At 49.6% G+C, this 14,641-nt stretch overlaps 1 protein-coding gene across 2 annotated transcripts in view; it reads left to right on the top strand.

Annotated features, from left to right (window-relative positions):
- Positions 1–14,641, top strand: part of PAK1 (p21 (RAC1) activated kinase 1) — an 81,989-nt gene that overhangs the window by 42,536 nt on the left and 24,812 nt on the right. Inside the window, exons 2-3 of one of the 2 annotated variants that reach the window (XM_077341268.1) lie at positions 2,192–2,403; positions 14,435–14,535. In XM_077341268.1, coding sequence (XP_077197383.1) covers positions 2,214–2,403; positions 14,435–14,535 — 291 coding nt within the window. In that variant the 5' untranslated portion in view covers positions 2,192–2,213. Of the gene's footprint in view, positions 1–2,191; positions 2,404–12,511; positions 12,662–14,434; positions 14,536–14,641 lie in introns of those variants that run through there. The other variant, XM_077341269.1, reaches the window with a different exon arrangement.

The following is a 14,641-nucleotide window of genomic DNA, read 5'->3' as shown; positions in this document are numbered from 1 at the left end:
CGTAAAACAATGTCATTTCAGTCAGCAATGCAGCGTTAAAAATCCGTGCGGAGACCCAAGCCGTTCTGTGCGGTACCCCCTGCTCCACAGCCGTCTGCAGGAATCCCGGTCTGTCCCCGTCTCCTGCAGGTCCTCGGTGGCCGGCCATACCCAAAACCGCAATGTTTTGTCTCTTCCCTCTCAATTCTAGCTAGAGCAGCTGCTGGGATTGAACTCCCAGCCTCATGGGCAGAGCTTTCAGACTGCATGTCTGCTGTCTTACCATCCTGCGCCACAAGAGGCTCTTAAAGTATTAAAACAATTGGTTAAAAATGAAGCACGAATAAATAGTCTTGACTTCTGAATTCGTCAAAGGGTATCTGATCCCTGAAGGTCGGAGGTGAGTCCCCTGGCATCCTTCATCTGAACGTTAATTAAAAGGCTGTTTTAGAGAAACCGAAGGAACCGTTAAAAGCCAGACGAGAATCAGCCACTATAGCATGTTCGAGGTGCTGATATTTGAGTGAGATGCCATTATTCCTGAGTGGGAAATGACCTTCCTTGTCCGGCTTGACGTGAAAAGCAGGCTCCCTAATTGTGCTTCTCTCGTTAAATGGCAAGAAATGAAAGGTGAGTTTTTTATATGTATATATAGGCTGCCTAAGGAGGTGGTGAGCTCCCCCTCACTGGCTGTCTTCAAGCAAAAGTTGGATACACACTTTTCTTGGATGCTTTAGGATGCTTTGGGCTGATCCTGCATTGAGCAGGGGGTTGGACTAGATGGCTTGCATGGCCCCTTCCAAGTCTATGATTCTGTGATTCTATATAAAAAACACACCAACCTCTCTCCTGCAAATAGCACTGTAAAAAAACTGAAAGGCTCTTGCACTGCTTAGTGGAAGCGCTGGCTAATTTTTGTTTGGCTGATTTCAGGCCATGCCTGCTGATCATAGAATCATAGAGTTGGAAGGGGCCTCCAGGGGCATCTAGTCCAACCCCCTGCTCAACGCAGGACACTCACAACTACCTGCCCACCCACAGTGACCCCAAGTGATCACCAAAAATCTCCAGAATCCAGCCTGGTCTGGAGGGAATTCACCAACCATCCCTCAGTTGTCTTTGGTTTCCACCATCCTGAAGAAGGACCCAACCAGGATAGCCCAGGGAAGCCTGACCTGTCAGATCTCGGAAGCTAAGCAGGGCTGACCTTGGTTAGTCTTTGGAAGGGAGACCTCGAAGGATTTGGGTCGACTTCCTCCAAGCAACACTTGGGGGGTTATGATGTAGAGTACGGACCCATGGCCTACTTTTCTGCCCATCTGTAGATTTTCACTCCCCGTCATTTAACCCACCCTCTTCTCCCATGACGTCTGAGTTTACCTGGGAAAACGGTGCTGAAATGTATGGCTGATGTTTCAGGTTCCTTCTTTCCCCGCACGGCTTCGTTCTTGTTCTGATTTCAGCTCGGTTTTCTTGTGATGGGATGTGTGATTCCGCGGGATGACGGGGACCATCACTGTGAAAGCCTCGGGGTTCTTTTATTCCATGTCAAGCCACGTATCTGCCGACAAGACGCTTCTGGAGGCGCGTTTTAGCACTCAACCACAGAAAAATCCCTGCGGAATCCCCCCCCCCCCATCAACGCAGCTCCCTCTCTTTAACCTGTGCCTCTCCACCTGTCAGTTTATCTGTCACCTGTCAGGGTGAGATCTCACTGGGGATTACAGAGGGTGGGGGGCAGCCATGGGCATGGATAAGGGGGGGGGCAGTTAGCAGAAACGCCTGGGCCGAGATCGCGTCACCCCAAGGGTCAGACATGACCCGGTGCTTGCACAGGGGATACCTTTACCTTTGCCTTTTTAAAAACCTGAGTATTCTGATCTTCTAGTCCCTGTGATATTGACTTTAATATAACCCCTTCCTCCTAGGTTATTAGCAGCAAAGGTTTTGTTGTTGGTGATTAAATGTAAGAGGGGCTGATAAGGGGTTGCGTCAGTGAGCTGAGCATGTGGCTAGCTGGCCGTAATAACAATGTCATTTCAGTCTGCGATGCAGCGTTAAAAATCGGTGCGGAGACCCAAGCCATTCTCTGCGGTACCCCCTGCTCCACAGCCGTCCGCAGGAATCCCGGTCCGTCCCCGTCTCCTGCGGGTCCTCGGTGGCCGGCCATGCCCAAAACCCCAACGTTTTCTCTCTTCCCTCTCGATTCTAGCTAGAGCGGCCGCCGGTCAGAGATGTCTAATAATGGGGCAGAAGCAGAAGACAAGCCTCCAGCCCCGCCGATGAGGAACACGAGCACCATGATAGGCGCCGGCAGCAAAGACGGCGGCACCCTGAACCACAGCTCCAAACCGCTGCCTCCCAATCCCGAAGAAAAGAAGAAGAGGGACCGTTTTTACCGCTCCATCTTGCCGGGAGACAAAAGTACTCTTTTTTTTTTAAAATCCTCCTTGTCTTTTCCCTCCCCTTCTTTTTGCAGGTTTATAGAAGGGAGACACCGAGGGGAGAGAATCGACAGAGAGAACTTTTGCTCCCTGTCCCCCAAACGATAGAGAGTTTAGGGTATTTGGTGATGCCGAAGGGCAGTAGGTTCAGGGTGGATAAAGGAAACACATCTTTACGCAGCAAGCGATTAAGATGTGGAATTAGCTGCAGGAGCATACAATGCTGGCCACAGAAATAGACAGCTTTTTAGAAGGGGATTACCGGTCCGGTTGGGGGCCCCCCGCTTTCCAGGTGCGCCTTGCCCCACTGAACTCCACCACCCAATCCTCCCATCCCAATATTAACGTAGCTTAGTATTGCAGTATGCTGATGCTGTTTGAGATGGGAGGCTGGACTGGAGGGACCCTCCTTGGCTTGACCCAGCAGGGCTCTTCTGAGGGTCTTCTCAGGGGAAGGCCTCGGCCTCTCTGCCCTGTGGCTGGCCCTGCAGAGGAACTGGCTGGCCCCTGGGTGAGACGGGAGGCTGGACTGGAGGGACCCTCCCTGGTCTGACCCAGCAGGGCTCTTCTTACGTCCTTCTTGAGCCTGATAATTTTTTTTATACAATTCATATTTTCTTGAATCTTAAATCTAAGTAGTTTACAGGTTTATAAAACTTTGCATGGGGTAGGGAGAATGGGTTGAGAGAACTCTTTTCCTCTCCTGCCGTAAGAATTTGGGAGCAGTTATTGGACTGCAGGCTTATTGGGCTGTGGATCCAGGACAGCCCAAAGGAGAAACTTCATCGCCCAAAGAGTAATTAGCCTGTGGAATTCACTGCCACAGGATGATAGCAATGAGTCTGCCCATTTCAGTTGGATGAGATAAATTTATGGAAGGACAAATCAATCAGTGACAATAAACCACGACAATTAAATGGAACCTCTCTGTTCAGGTGCAGTGCTGGTAGCACCAGTGGAGACCAGAAATAGCCGACATTCTTTCTCCTACATTTTATCTTCACAATAACCCTTTGAGGCAGGTTAGGCTGAGGGTTTGTGTCAGGCCCAAGACCCCACTCTGCAGGTTTCTATAGCAGAGTGGACTCCGGGGACTCCGGGGAATGGTAGAGGACAGGAAGGCCTGGAGGATCATTGTCCATGGGGTTGCGATGGGTCGGACACGACTTCGCACATAACAACAACATACAAGAGTAGCGTGTGGTGGTGGCTTAAGAGCAGCGGCCTGAGAGCCGGATTTGATTGCCCACTCCTCCACAGGTAGCCAGGAGGGTGACCTTGGGCTAGCCGCAGTCCTGTTAGAGCTGTTCTCACAGTGCAGTTCTTCCAGAGCGCTCTTAGCCCCACCTACCTCACAAGGTGTCTGTTGTGGGGAGAGGAAGGGAAGCTGATTGTAAGCCGCTTTGAGTCTCCTTTGGGTAGAGAAAAGCGGCATATAAGAACCATTTCTTTCTTTCTTTCTTTCTTTCTTTCTTTCTTTCTTTCTTTCTTTCTTTCTTTCTTTCTCTCTCTCTCTCTCTCTCTCTCTCTCTCTCTCTCTCTCTCTCTCTCTCTCTCTCTCTCTCTCTCTCTCTCTTCTCTTCTTCTTCTTCTTCTTCTTCTTCTTCTTCTTCTTCTTCTTCTTCTTCTTCTTCTTCTTCTTCTTCTTCTTCTTCTTCTTCTTCTTCTTCTTCTTCTTCTTCTTCTTCTTCTTCTTCTTCTTCTTCTTCTTCAGTAATTTCAGGGCTCTCTCAGCCTCCCCTCCCTCACAGGGTGTCTGTTGTGGGGAGAGGAAAGGGAAGGCGAATGTAAGCCCCTTTGAGACTCCTTCGGGTAAAGAAAAGAGGGGTACAAAAACCTCTTCTACTTCATAGTCTTCGTCTTTTTCGTTTTCTTCTTTGCAAAATCTTTTCCACCTGCAAAGGACTGATTTTTTTCCACATCTGATTTGGAAATAATCCTGCGGATATTGTTCTGGCCAGGCAAATAAATCAGCTTTAAGAAAGAGAGAAGCAGCAGAACATAGAAATCCAACCCCCAACTGAATCTTGAATTAGAATTGTAAAATAGGCAGCAATGCTTGGATGCAAACCTCATGAAACAGCGGAGGCGCTTCCTTTTGGGTTAAGGGTGCTGGATTCAAAATACATTCAGCAAAATGGAAACAGCTATGGGGAGTAGGCTTGCCATCCTCCAGGTGACAGCTGGTGTTCTTCAGGGATTACAATCAATCTGTAAGAGAGAGAGATGGCAGCCTGCCTCTCTCTCTCTCTCTCTCTCCACCCAGCTCCCCCTGCCCAAATCTTCTGGAATTTTCTAAGTTGGAGTTAACATAGAACATCATAGAGTAATAGAGTTGGAAGGGACCTCCTGGGTCATCATGTGCACTGTGCAGGACACTCCCAACCCTATCGCTCCTCCACTGTCACCCCCTTGAGCCTTCCCAGAATCAGCCTCTCAGTCAGATGGCTCTCCAGCCTCTGCTTAAAAATCTCCAGAGATGGAGAACCCACCATCTTTCTGTATATTGTAACCCCAGAATGTATTCCAGGTCTCTGTCGTGTCTGCAAGTAGCTGACTTTCGCTGTTTTCAGTGGGATTGGAACAAGACAACCTACATTTATATATAGCTAAGTTATGCTTTAGGCATAGTAACAGTTTGGTCAAGGGGGTGGCAGAGAAGCGTAGATGACATGAAACTGGAAAGTGCTACCTCTACCACTTTCTTAATTTTCAGAGGCTTGACCAGATTTCCTCTTCTGTTTTTCTTTTATGGACTCTCAAACAGTTCTAAACATTCTTTCTGGGGGACATATTTAGGTCTCTGGCTTCAGAGACTGTTTTCCTTTGGGTTGAGTTACAAAATCATTCTGGGAGTAGTCAGTTCCCCTTCTGGGACATGTTTAGGCCTCACCTGATCAGTTCCCCTTCTAGGGCATATTTAGGCCTCACCTGATCAGTTTCCCTTCTGGGGCATGTTTAGGCCTCTGACTTCAGAAGCCATTTTCCTTTGGGTTGATTCACAAAATCATATTCTTCTGGAAGTAGACAGAGACCCTAGCCTTCATTCATTCATTCATTCATTCATTCATTCATTCATTCATTCATTCATTCATTCATTCATTCATTCATTCATTTGATTTCTATACCGCTGATCACCGTAGACTTGTGGCGGTTTACACATACAATTCTAAAACAATAAAACCCCAATAAAATCCCCATTAAAATAACAATCACATACTAACCAACTATGCAATGGCGACCATAATCTCTAATAATCCCTCCTTGTTCAGGGTGGGGCACAGGATCTAATCTAATGTAATGAGAGCCGGGGCCGAGATGAATTTGGGAACCAGTTAGAAAACCCCTCCCCCAGGACTCCCCCGGCCTCAACCATACACCTGGCGGAAGAGCTCCATCTTACAGGCCCTGCAGAAAGCTGGTAACTCCAGTTTGTAAGCTGTGGCCAGGTTTTGCTGGTTTTGTGATTAACTTGGGGGCCAGCTCTGTTTGCTACCACAGCAAAAACAGCAATTTTTCAAATACCTGTAAAGAGAACAAAGAGTTTTTACACGGAGCGGTTTACCCTAAATGTCCTTGAGAAGAGAAATTAAACCTAGCAGAGCATCATTTGTTAAGCATGAAAGGCAGTGTGATACAGCGATTAGAGTCTCAGTCCAAGTCTGGGGGAAGACCTGAATTCAAATTGCCATCTGCCTAAGTTCATGAAATCAGCATTTCTGTCAGACGGCTATCTAGCCCCTGATTAAAAACTTCCAAAAAAGGAGAACACACCACCTTGCGAGGAAGCCTGTTCCACTGAGGAACCGCTCTAACTGTCAGGAACTTCTTCCGGAGGTTTAGCCGGAAATTCTTTTGAATTAAGTTCAACCTCTTGGTTCTGGTCCAGCCCTCTGGGGCAACAAAAACAGCTCTGCTCCATCTTCTCTGTGACAGCCTTTCAAGTATTTGAAGATAGCTATCATGTGACTTCCCAGTTGTCTTCTGACCAAGCTCCCTCAACCCTTCCTCATACGACTTGGTCTCCAAACCCCTCTCCATCTTTTTAGCCCTCCTCTGGACATGCTCCAGTTTGACTTCTTCTCCCACACACTTGCAGCATGGTCTACTTTGCAGGATTGTTGTGTGGATAAAAGCAGAGGGTGGGGGAGACGCTTGTGGCCTGCCTTGCGCCCTTGTGTGTGTATGTGTGCGCGCCCGTCTGTGTGGTTTGTGGAACAGACATCCATAATACATTTTAAAGTTTTCTTTGTCTCCTCCGTATGCATTAAAAAACAAGACTTGTACAGTCTTGCATTTCAAGGATCCCGAGTGCAAATTCTGGCCCCTCCTGATATCGTTTGTGGATAAACTGCCCCACAAATGCTATCCAAGGAGATTAAGCGGCAAAGCCCGGCTCAGTGGGCCTTTAAACCGCTAAGCTTCATAAGCCCCTGCCTCACGCTTTGGAACGCTAATATTTTAAGAATACGCCCAGCCTTGGGCTTCAGAGTCACGCGGATTTGGTCGAAGGGAAACCATCTGCCGTTCATCTGCTGCTATAATCCCTCCTGGCTATGAGTTTAAGTGCCTATTTATTCAACAGGAGTTTTAAGGTAATAAATTTAGTTCCCTTAATAGTCCCGAGTTGTGTTTTTAAGCCACTTGCGTGACTCAGAAAGTGGCCCCGTGAGCAGAGAACTGTTTTGAGAGTTTTGCCTCACAAGAGGTTCAGTCTGAATGTGAGTCGAAACCCCCAAATTAGCCTAGCCGGCTTGCTTTCTTTTCTTTTGTAGGTATATATTTTACCTTTTTAGAAAAACAAAGATGTGGAAGGGATAGAGGAATGAAAAAGGGGTTGTCCATCACAATGATGCAGATATGTATAAAAATATGTATACCAGTGATCGCCAACCTTTTTCCGGCTGGGGACCGGCGGGGCAACTGCCCCGCCCGCGCAGTGCGCATGCGCAAACCCGCCCGCGTAGCGCGCATGCGCGGCCAGGCTGCTTATGCGCACATGCACGATGCGTGGCCGAAATCGCGCATGCACGGCACTTTCGCGCATGCGCGAAAGTGCTGCGCACACGCGATTTTGGCCGCGTATCGCGCATGTGCGACCAGGTCGCGCATGTGCGATGCGCAGCACGGCCCTGATTCCCTCTCCCCCCCTCCCGCAGTAAGAAGCTTCCCAGGCTGCAAGCTTGCAAGCTTCCGGGCCGCGGACTGCAGGTTGGGGACCACTGATGTATACAACAAAGAGCATTTCCCCCCAGTATCCCTTTCATCAACATTTCCCAAATCTGTAGCCATGATGACTATATAAATAAAAGAGGTAAGGGCTCCTGGGAGGAGTTTGGTGTTAACGGATATGGGCCAATCAAGGAGCCTGTACGCCTCTGATTGGCCATCCACCCAGTGGTTGCCCAATCAAATTAGAACTCTTGCACCTGTCTCTTCACAGTTCTGCCGCTTTCTTGAACTCCATGGCCACTCAGATGGGAGGGGGGGGAATGGACTGCTCCCCACCTACCCCCCTGCCCTGAAAAGACCTTTTGAGGTCTCCACAGGCCTTTTGGGGTGGCGGAGGGGGAGTGATCTTGCTTGGCCTGCCCGAGACCGGGATGGGTGGGTGGTTTAGTGCCCATTGTTTTCAGAAATAAAATAGGCTTTCCTGGTAGTGTTATTATAAAATACGATAATACTTCAATTGGGGGCCATTTATATTCAACATTTTAAAAATATATAGAGAGTTTTGTAATATTAATTAAAAGAAGAAAGCATGTTAGAAAATACATGGAATTTCTCCCGAGCATCTTCCTCTGCTACAATGTCTTTTACTGGGGCGGGGGGGGGGGACTGTGGCTCTCCAGATATCCATGGGCTACAATTACCACGAGCCCCTGCCCAGTGGCCATCCTGGCAGAGGCTCATGGTAACTGTAGTCCATGAACATCTGGAGAGCCACTGTTTGCCCCCTCCTCCCCGGTCTATTGCATGATCACAGTCATTATACTAGGACAGAAAATGAGCTTTTTCAACAGATTCTAAGAAACACCACTACATCCGCTGGCAGCAACTTCCAAATTTTTAATCACTTGCAGCATATAGAAGACTTTCCTTAAGAATTTCCTCTGAAGAGATTGAACCGGGGGCGGGGGGAGATATTCCCCGGGTTATTGGGATGTAGCGTCCCTCCCCCTCGCCAATGCTGACGATGCACTTTGAATGACGTTCAGAGATTCCCGTGCTCTTAAAGCCCCATTTACTGGCATGCTTTCCTCCATATTGCATAGCGGTGGAATGAAATCTGCCCCCTCCAGCCGTCATGAGGCCAGAGCCTGTTGGCGGCAAACCCAAGTAGCTTCCATGCCAGTCAAAATTAATTAAATTGACAGCTAGCCACCCTTTTAGGGTGCCCAAACCCTGCTGCCAGAGGAAGTAATTTAGCTCTGCCTCTCCGAGCCAAGGACAACAGTCCCTCCTCGCCGCTTTCCCAAGCTCACAGATTCAGCTTCCCGAAACCAGCAAATATGACGCATATCATCTGGAACATGTGCGGATCGAACAATCCGTTAAGAGGGCCAACTAAAGAGGAGGGGGCTTTTACTGCCAACGTGGATCAATCCCCCGTCGGCGAGACACTCCAAAAAGTCAAATGGAAAAGCGAAGAGGCGTGTTTGTTTTAACTTCAGGGATGATGGAGATCCCACAGAGTCGTGTCGGAAGATGGGTTTGCCTACCGGTCCCTATAAACATTGGGGAAGTGGGAGAGGCGGTAGCAGTGATCGAGTTTCCTGTTCCAGCTTGGGAAATACGTGGAGATTTAAGGAGGACAGAATTTAGGGGTAAAGGTATCCCCTGTGCAAGCACCGAGTCATGTCTGACCCTTGGGGTGACGCCCTCTAGCGTTTTCTTGGCAGACTCAATACGGGGTGGTTTGCCAGTACCTTCCCCAGTCATTACCGTTTACCCCCCAGCAAGCAAGCTGGGTACTCATTTTACCAACCTCGGAAGGATGGAAGGCTGAGTCCATCTTGAGCCGGCTGCTGGGATTGAACTCCCAGCCTCATGGGCAAAGCTTTCAGACCACTCTGCGCCATAAGAGGCTCTTAATTTAGGGATAGCAGTCCCCTAATAATTGAGCCAGTAGTATGAGGTCACTTCCAGGAAAACATGGATATGACAACAACAACATCAACATTATTATTATTATTATTATTATTTAGATTTTTATTCCCCGCCACCCCTGGAGCCAGCTTGTGGCAGGTTACAACAGTGCATTAAAAACCCCGATAAAACCCCGTTAAAATTAAAAATAGGACATACAAATTACCGCATAAGGAGAAATATGGTGGTGTACTCAACTATCCATCCTCCCCATGAACACCCTAAAAGGGGGATGTGATGAGAGGGAGCCATGACCCAACGCTAATAGATGCCCCTAGCGTACTGCTGCCTTTAACGCTAGAGCGCGGGGACACCAGATCTTCCTCTCAAACCATGGCCGCCTCAACCATAGACCTGGTGGAAGAGCTCCATCTTGCAGGCCCTGCAGGTCTTCCAGGAACTCATTCCGCCAGGTGGAGCCAGGACCGAAAAGGCCCTGGCCCTAGTCGAGACCAGGTGTGCCTCTCTAGGTCTGGGAACAGCCAACAAATCAGCGCCCTCAAAGTGTAAGGCCCAAAGTGGGGGGCCTAGGGCGACAGCTGGCCCCTCAGATATGTGGGTCCCAGCCCGCGAAGGGCCTTAAAGGTCAAACCCAGAACCTTGAACATATCGACAGACATTCCATGGTGAGATCATTTTTTTGAGCTGGAAGTGACATCATACTGAACAGAAGAGAGAGAGAAGAGCTGGTTTATTATACCCTGCTTTTCGGTGCCCGAAGGAGCACCAAAGCGGCTTACTACCCCCTTTCCCTTCCCTTACAAACCACTTTCCCTAACAGACACCCTGTGAGCTAGGTGGGGCTGAGAGAACTGCTTGGCAAGAACAGGACAGGCCTAAGAGGACTGCGACTAGCCCAAGACCTCCCAGCTGGCTGCATGCGGAAGAGTAGGGGATCAAGCCCACTTCTCACTGTCACTGCCATTCCTCCCCCCCCCCCCCATGTCTACTGGTTGTCCGGCTCAAGCTTGAAGATGGGAAGGGACACATGCAGAATGTGAAGCCTCAGAGTCTTCCCCTCCAAAGCTGCCATTTCCTCCCAGGTGTAATTCGGGGAGAACAGGACACCTGGGAGGCAGCAGTGCAGTGATGGGAAGCATGGAGAGGGAGAAGTGTTAATGATGGAACTCAAAAAAGAAGGGAAAAATGGAGGCTGTTTCCCCTCCCTCTGCAAGCTCCTTGCAAGTCCTCTGCTTTTAACGTGCCTTTTCCCACAAGGAAGCGGGGGATGAATGCTGTTTGCTCGGGCCCTTTCTGCATCCTCCCAACGACCCTGCAGTTTTGCTTAGCCTCTGGGCACGTGGTTGGGCCAGGGTCACGTCCATAAATTTCTGCCGCTCAGCAGGGATTTGAACTCGGGGCCCCCTGCTCCTTAAATCCCATATTAGCTGTTACACCTTGTCATCTCTGATTAATCTTCCAAGTTTTAGAGCTAATAATTAGCAGAGCGGGGAGGAGGCTGGGGTGGGGGGGGGGAGAGAGGTAGGATGCCAGGGGGGCAAAGCAGATCCAGCCGAAGGATGCAGGATTAATGTAGTTAATTCGGCAACCTCGTGCCTCGCCCCCTCCCCCTGTCCCGGGATCTCATTTTTAGAGTCGCTGCTCTTACTGGTTTTCTCCGGCGATGCATTGTCTTCTCGTATCAGCCTGATAGAAAGCGGGAGAACTGGATCCTCGAAGTCTGCGGTCAATTCATCATTCGGGGAGATCTCCAGGCATAGGGTTGTCAACCTCCAGGCGAGGGCTGGAGGTGACGGGGATCAGTCTGCCTGCACAAAATGGCCACTTTGGAAGTTGGCAACGATGACATTACACCCCGTTGAAGTCCTGCCCCTCCCCAGACCCTGCCTCTCCCCCCAATCCCCAGGTATTCTCCAACCCAGAGATTGCAGGCTTATCCAGGCCCCAGCTAGTTTAGGTATTCCCAGTTCCCCCCCCCCCGGCCCCCAATGGGGGATGGGTGGGGTAGGGTTGCCAGCTCCAGAGGGAGAAACTCCTGGAGATTTGGGGATGAGGACAGGTATCTCAGTGGTGTGTGATGCCCAAGTCTCCAACCTCCCAAGCATCCCTTTTCTCCAGGGAGAACTGATCTCTGTCGTTTGGAGATGAGCCGTCATTCCAGGGGATCCCCAGGTCCTGCCTGGAGGCTGGCATCCCTGAACCTCCATCGGGCACAGGGCCACAGAGTCCCCCTCTCCCAAGCGTCCCTTTTCACCAGGGGGAACTGATCTCTGCTGTTTGGAGGTGACCCATAATTCCAGGGGTCATCACTAGCAGGTTGGTGCAGAATACAGGATGCGAGAAAGCTTGGGTCCACTGAAGAAAGGAAAAAATTACGTTCTGACTGCTGAAGGCCTAACTCAGGGGTAGTCAAACTGCGGCCCTCCAGATGTCCATGTCCAGATGTCCATGGACATCTGGAGGGCCGCAGTTTGACTACCCCTGGCCTAACTAAACTAACAAACCCACTGCAGGCAAGAAAACCCTCCTTTTCCACGCTCCCTCCAACGTCTCCTAGAGACAAGCATCCCTGTGGTCGACTTTTGTGGTGTAGTGGTTCGGGGTGGCTGCTTTTTATCCGGAGAGACAGTTGTCTCCTCCACACGCAGCCAGCTGGGCAACCTTGGGCTAGTCACCGTCCTGTTAGAACTGTTTTCCCAGAGCAGTTCTAGTAGGGCTATCTCAGCCTCCCCTTCCTCACAAGGGCGTCTGTTGTGGGGAGAGGAAAGGGAAGGCGATCGGAAGCCGGTTTGAGACCCCTTTGGGCGGTGAAAAGTGGGTCTAAAAGCCAACTCCTCTTCTTAATGCATGTTGGTGCAGGAGGGGATTGAGCACCTGGGAAACACCTGGTTTTCCCTCTGCTTACATTGAGGTAGGAACTGTTCAGGTGAGCTAGATGATTTCATTACTCCCACACTATAGATGCCAAAGCAGGGGTCAGCTGAGAAGGGAGAAGAGAGAGACAGAGAGATTGCAGTCTTCCAATGACCCGCGGGAGTATTAAAACTCATATTCAGGGCTGCGGTGGTGAAAATATTTCCGTCTATGAATGAGAGTTTTCTGTCTGTGTTTATCACCAAGCTCCCCAGGTCTTGTATAAGAGCTGTGTTTTGGTGTTGTTGTTGTTTTATAATTGGGTTTTTAAAAGGTTTGCTTTCATTATGGTTGCTGGAAGGGCAATTTTGGACGGGTGGGTCCGGATTCAGAGCAGAGATTTTCGATTTGAGGTGGGTTTGGTGACGCGGTTAAGAGCAGTGGCTTCTAATCTGTTGAGCCGGGTTTGATTCCCCGCTCTTCCTCCGTATGCAGCCAGCTGGGTGACTTTGGGCTAGTCACCGTCCTGATACAGCTGTTCTCACAGGGCAGTTTCTCTCCGAGCTCTCTCGGCCCCACCTACCACAAAGGGGGTCTGCTGTGGGGTGAGTTAGGGAAGCCGCTTTGAGATTCCAGGACCAACTTTTTCGGCTTTGGTAGGGCGGGGAACAACAAAAAACGGGGGAAGGGCGGTAGTGAAGAAACACATTTTTTTGCTTTCTGGCAAGTTTGGCTAAAGAGCAATGTTTAGTCCAGTGGCACCTTTAAGACCAATAAAGTTTTATTCAAGGTATAGGCTTAAGTTTTACCCAGTTGCAACCTACCTGTTAACTGCTTCAATGGTGCTGGTTATTTTACGTCACCTTTGAAATTTCTATGTCTTGCCACCAATGTTTGTTCTGTGGCTTAATGAGATATTTTTTTTCTTAATGGAAAAAAAAATCCCAATTGGAAGAAGAACAAAAAAAACAATTGTCCAGTTGCCTAGCATTTCTTTCAGCCGTTCTCCCAGGCCCGTTTTGAGGCTGCCTGACATTTGAACCTGACTTGGCAATTTTAGCTTTTCCTTATTTGCAAAATTTGCATTCTGACTTTCCGCGCTGAGTCGGGGCGAGCAGTTAAAATTGGAACGTGATGAAGCAGCTTTATCGTGAGAGCAACAAGAAGGATGCAGGGCCTGGGGACCCAGCCCTGCGAGGAAAGGTTGAGGGACTTGGGGGTGTTCAGCCTGGAGAAGAGGCGGCTGAGAGGGGACAGGGTGTCTCTTTTGAAATATTGGAAAAATTCTCACTTGGACGAGGGCAGGGAAAGGTTCCGGTGGGCAGCAGAGGCCATGAATGCCTCTGAGCATGAATGAGTTCTCTCGTGGTTTCTGTGCCTGGGGGTGGAGCCTGCATGCCTACTACCACTTTCAATTGCCTCCTGTCTCCGCCTCCCTGCCTGCCTTGTTGACACAGGTGATGATGTCATTTCCAGGGGCGTGGCCAGGTGACATCACTTCCAGGGTTCCTCGAAGCCTGAAAAGTTATTTCAAGGGCTCCTCTGTCGTTGAAACATTGAAATTAAGGGAGATCTAGAGGGGGCGCTAATTTGAGAGCCAGTTTGGTGTTGCAGTTAAGAGCAGTGGCCTCTGATATGGAGAACCGGGTTTGACTCCTCATCTCCACACGCAGCCAGCTTGGTGACCTTGGGCTAGGCACAGTTCTCCCAGAGCTCTCTCACCTATCTCCTGGGGCATGGGAATTGTAGTCCATGGACATCTGGAGGACCACAGGTTGACCACCCCTGTCCTAGGGTGTCTGTCTGTGAAGAAGGATAGACAATTGTGAGCAGCTGGTGATTTGGAACTTGGAATTTGGATTAGAAGCTCCCCCCCCCCCCCTTTCTGATTCTTCCTTCCAAAGGGAATTGTATAGATATCGGGTGTCCTGCCTTAGGGGCTTCCGATGGTACCTTTCAAAACCTCAATGTCTGGATGGGGACGTCTGCCCACTTTGGTCTTTTGACGGTTTTGCCCTTCTTCTCCCGCCCTCTTCTTTTCCAAACAGCCAACAAAAAGAAGGAGAAAGAACGGCCGGAAATCTCCCTGCCTTCGGACTTTGAACACACCATTCATGTCGGATTTGATGCCGTTACGGGCGAATTCACCGTAAGTAGGATGGGAACGGGGTGGGACATCAAGCCCCGGGTGGGGGTGGGGATCCCCGGCTCACAACTCCTACACGGCGGCGGGAGGAAATTTTTTAAAAATTAAA

The sequence above is a fragment of the Paroedura picta genome, chromosome 6, assembly GCF_049243985.1.
Source record: "Paroedura picta isolate Pp20150507F chromosome 6, Ppicta_v3.0, whole genome shotgun sequence".
Classification (NCBI taxonomy): Eukaryota; Metazoa; Chordata; class Lepidosauria; order Squamata; family Gekkonidae; genus Paroedura; species Paroedura picta.
Note: the sequence above shows the minus strand (reverse complement) of the source record. Positions and strands in the feature narration are given on the sequence as shown.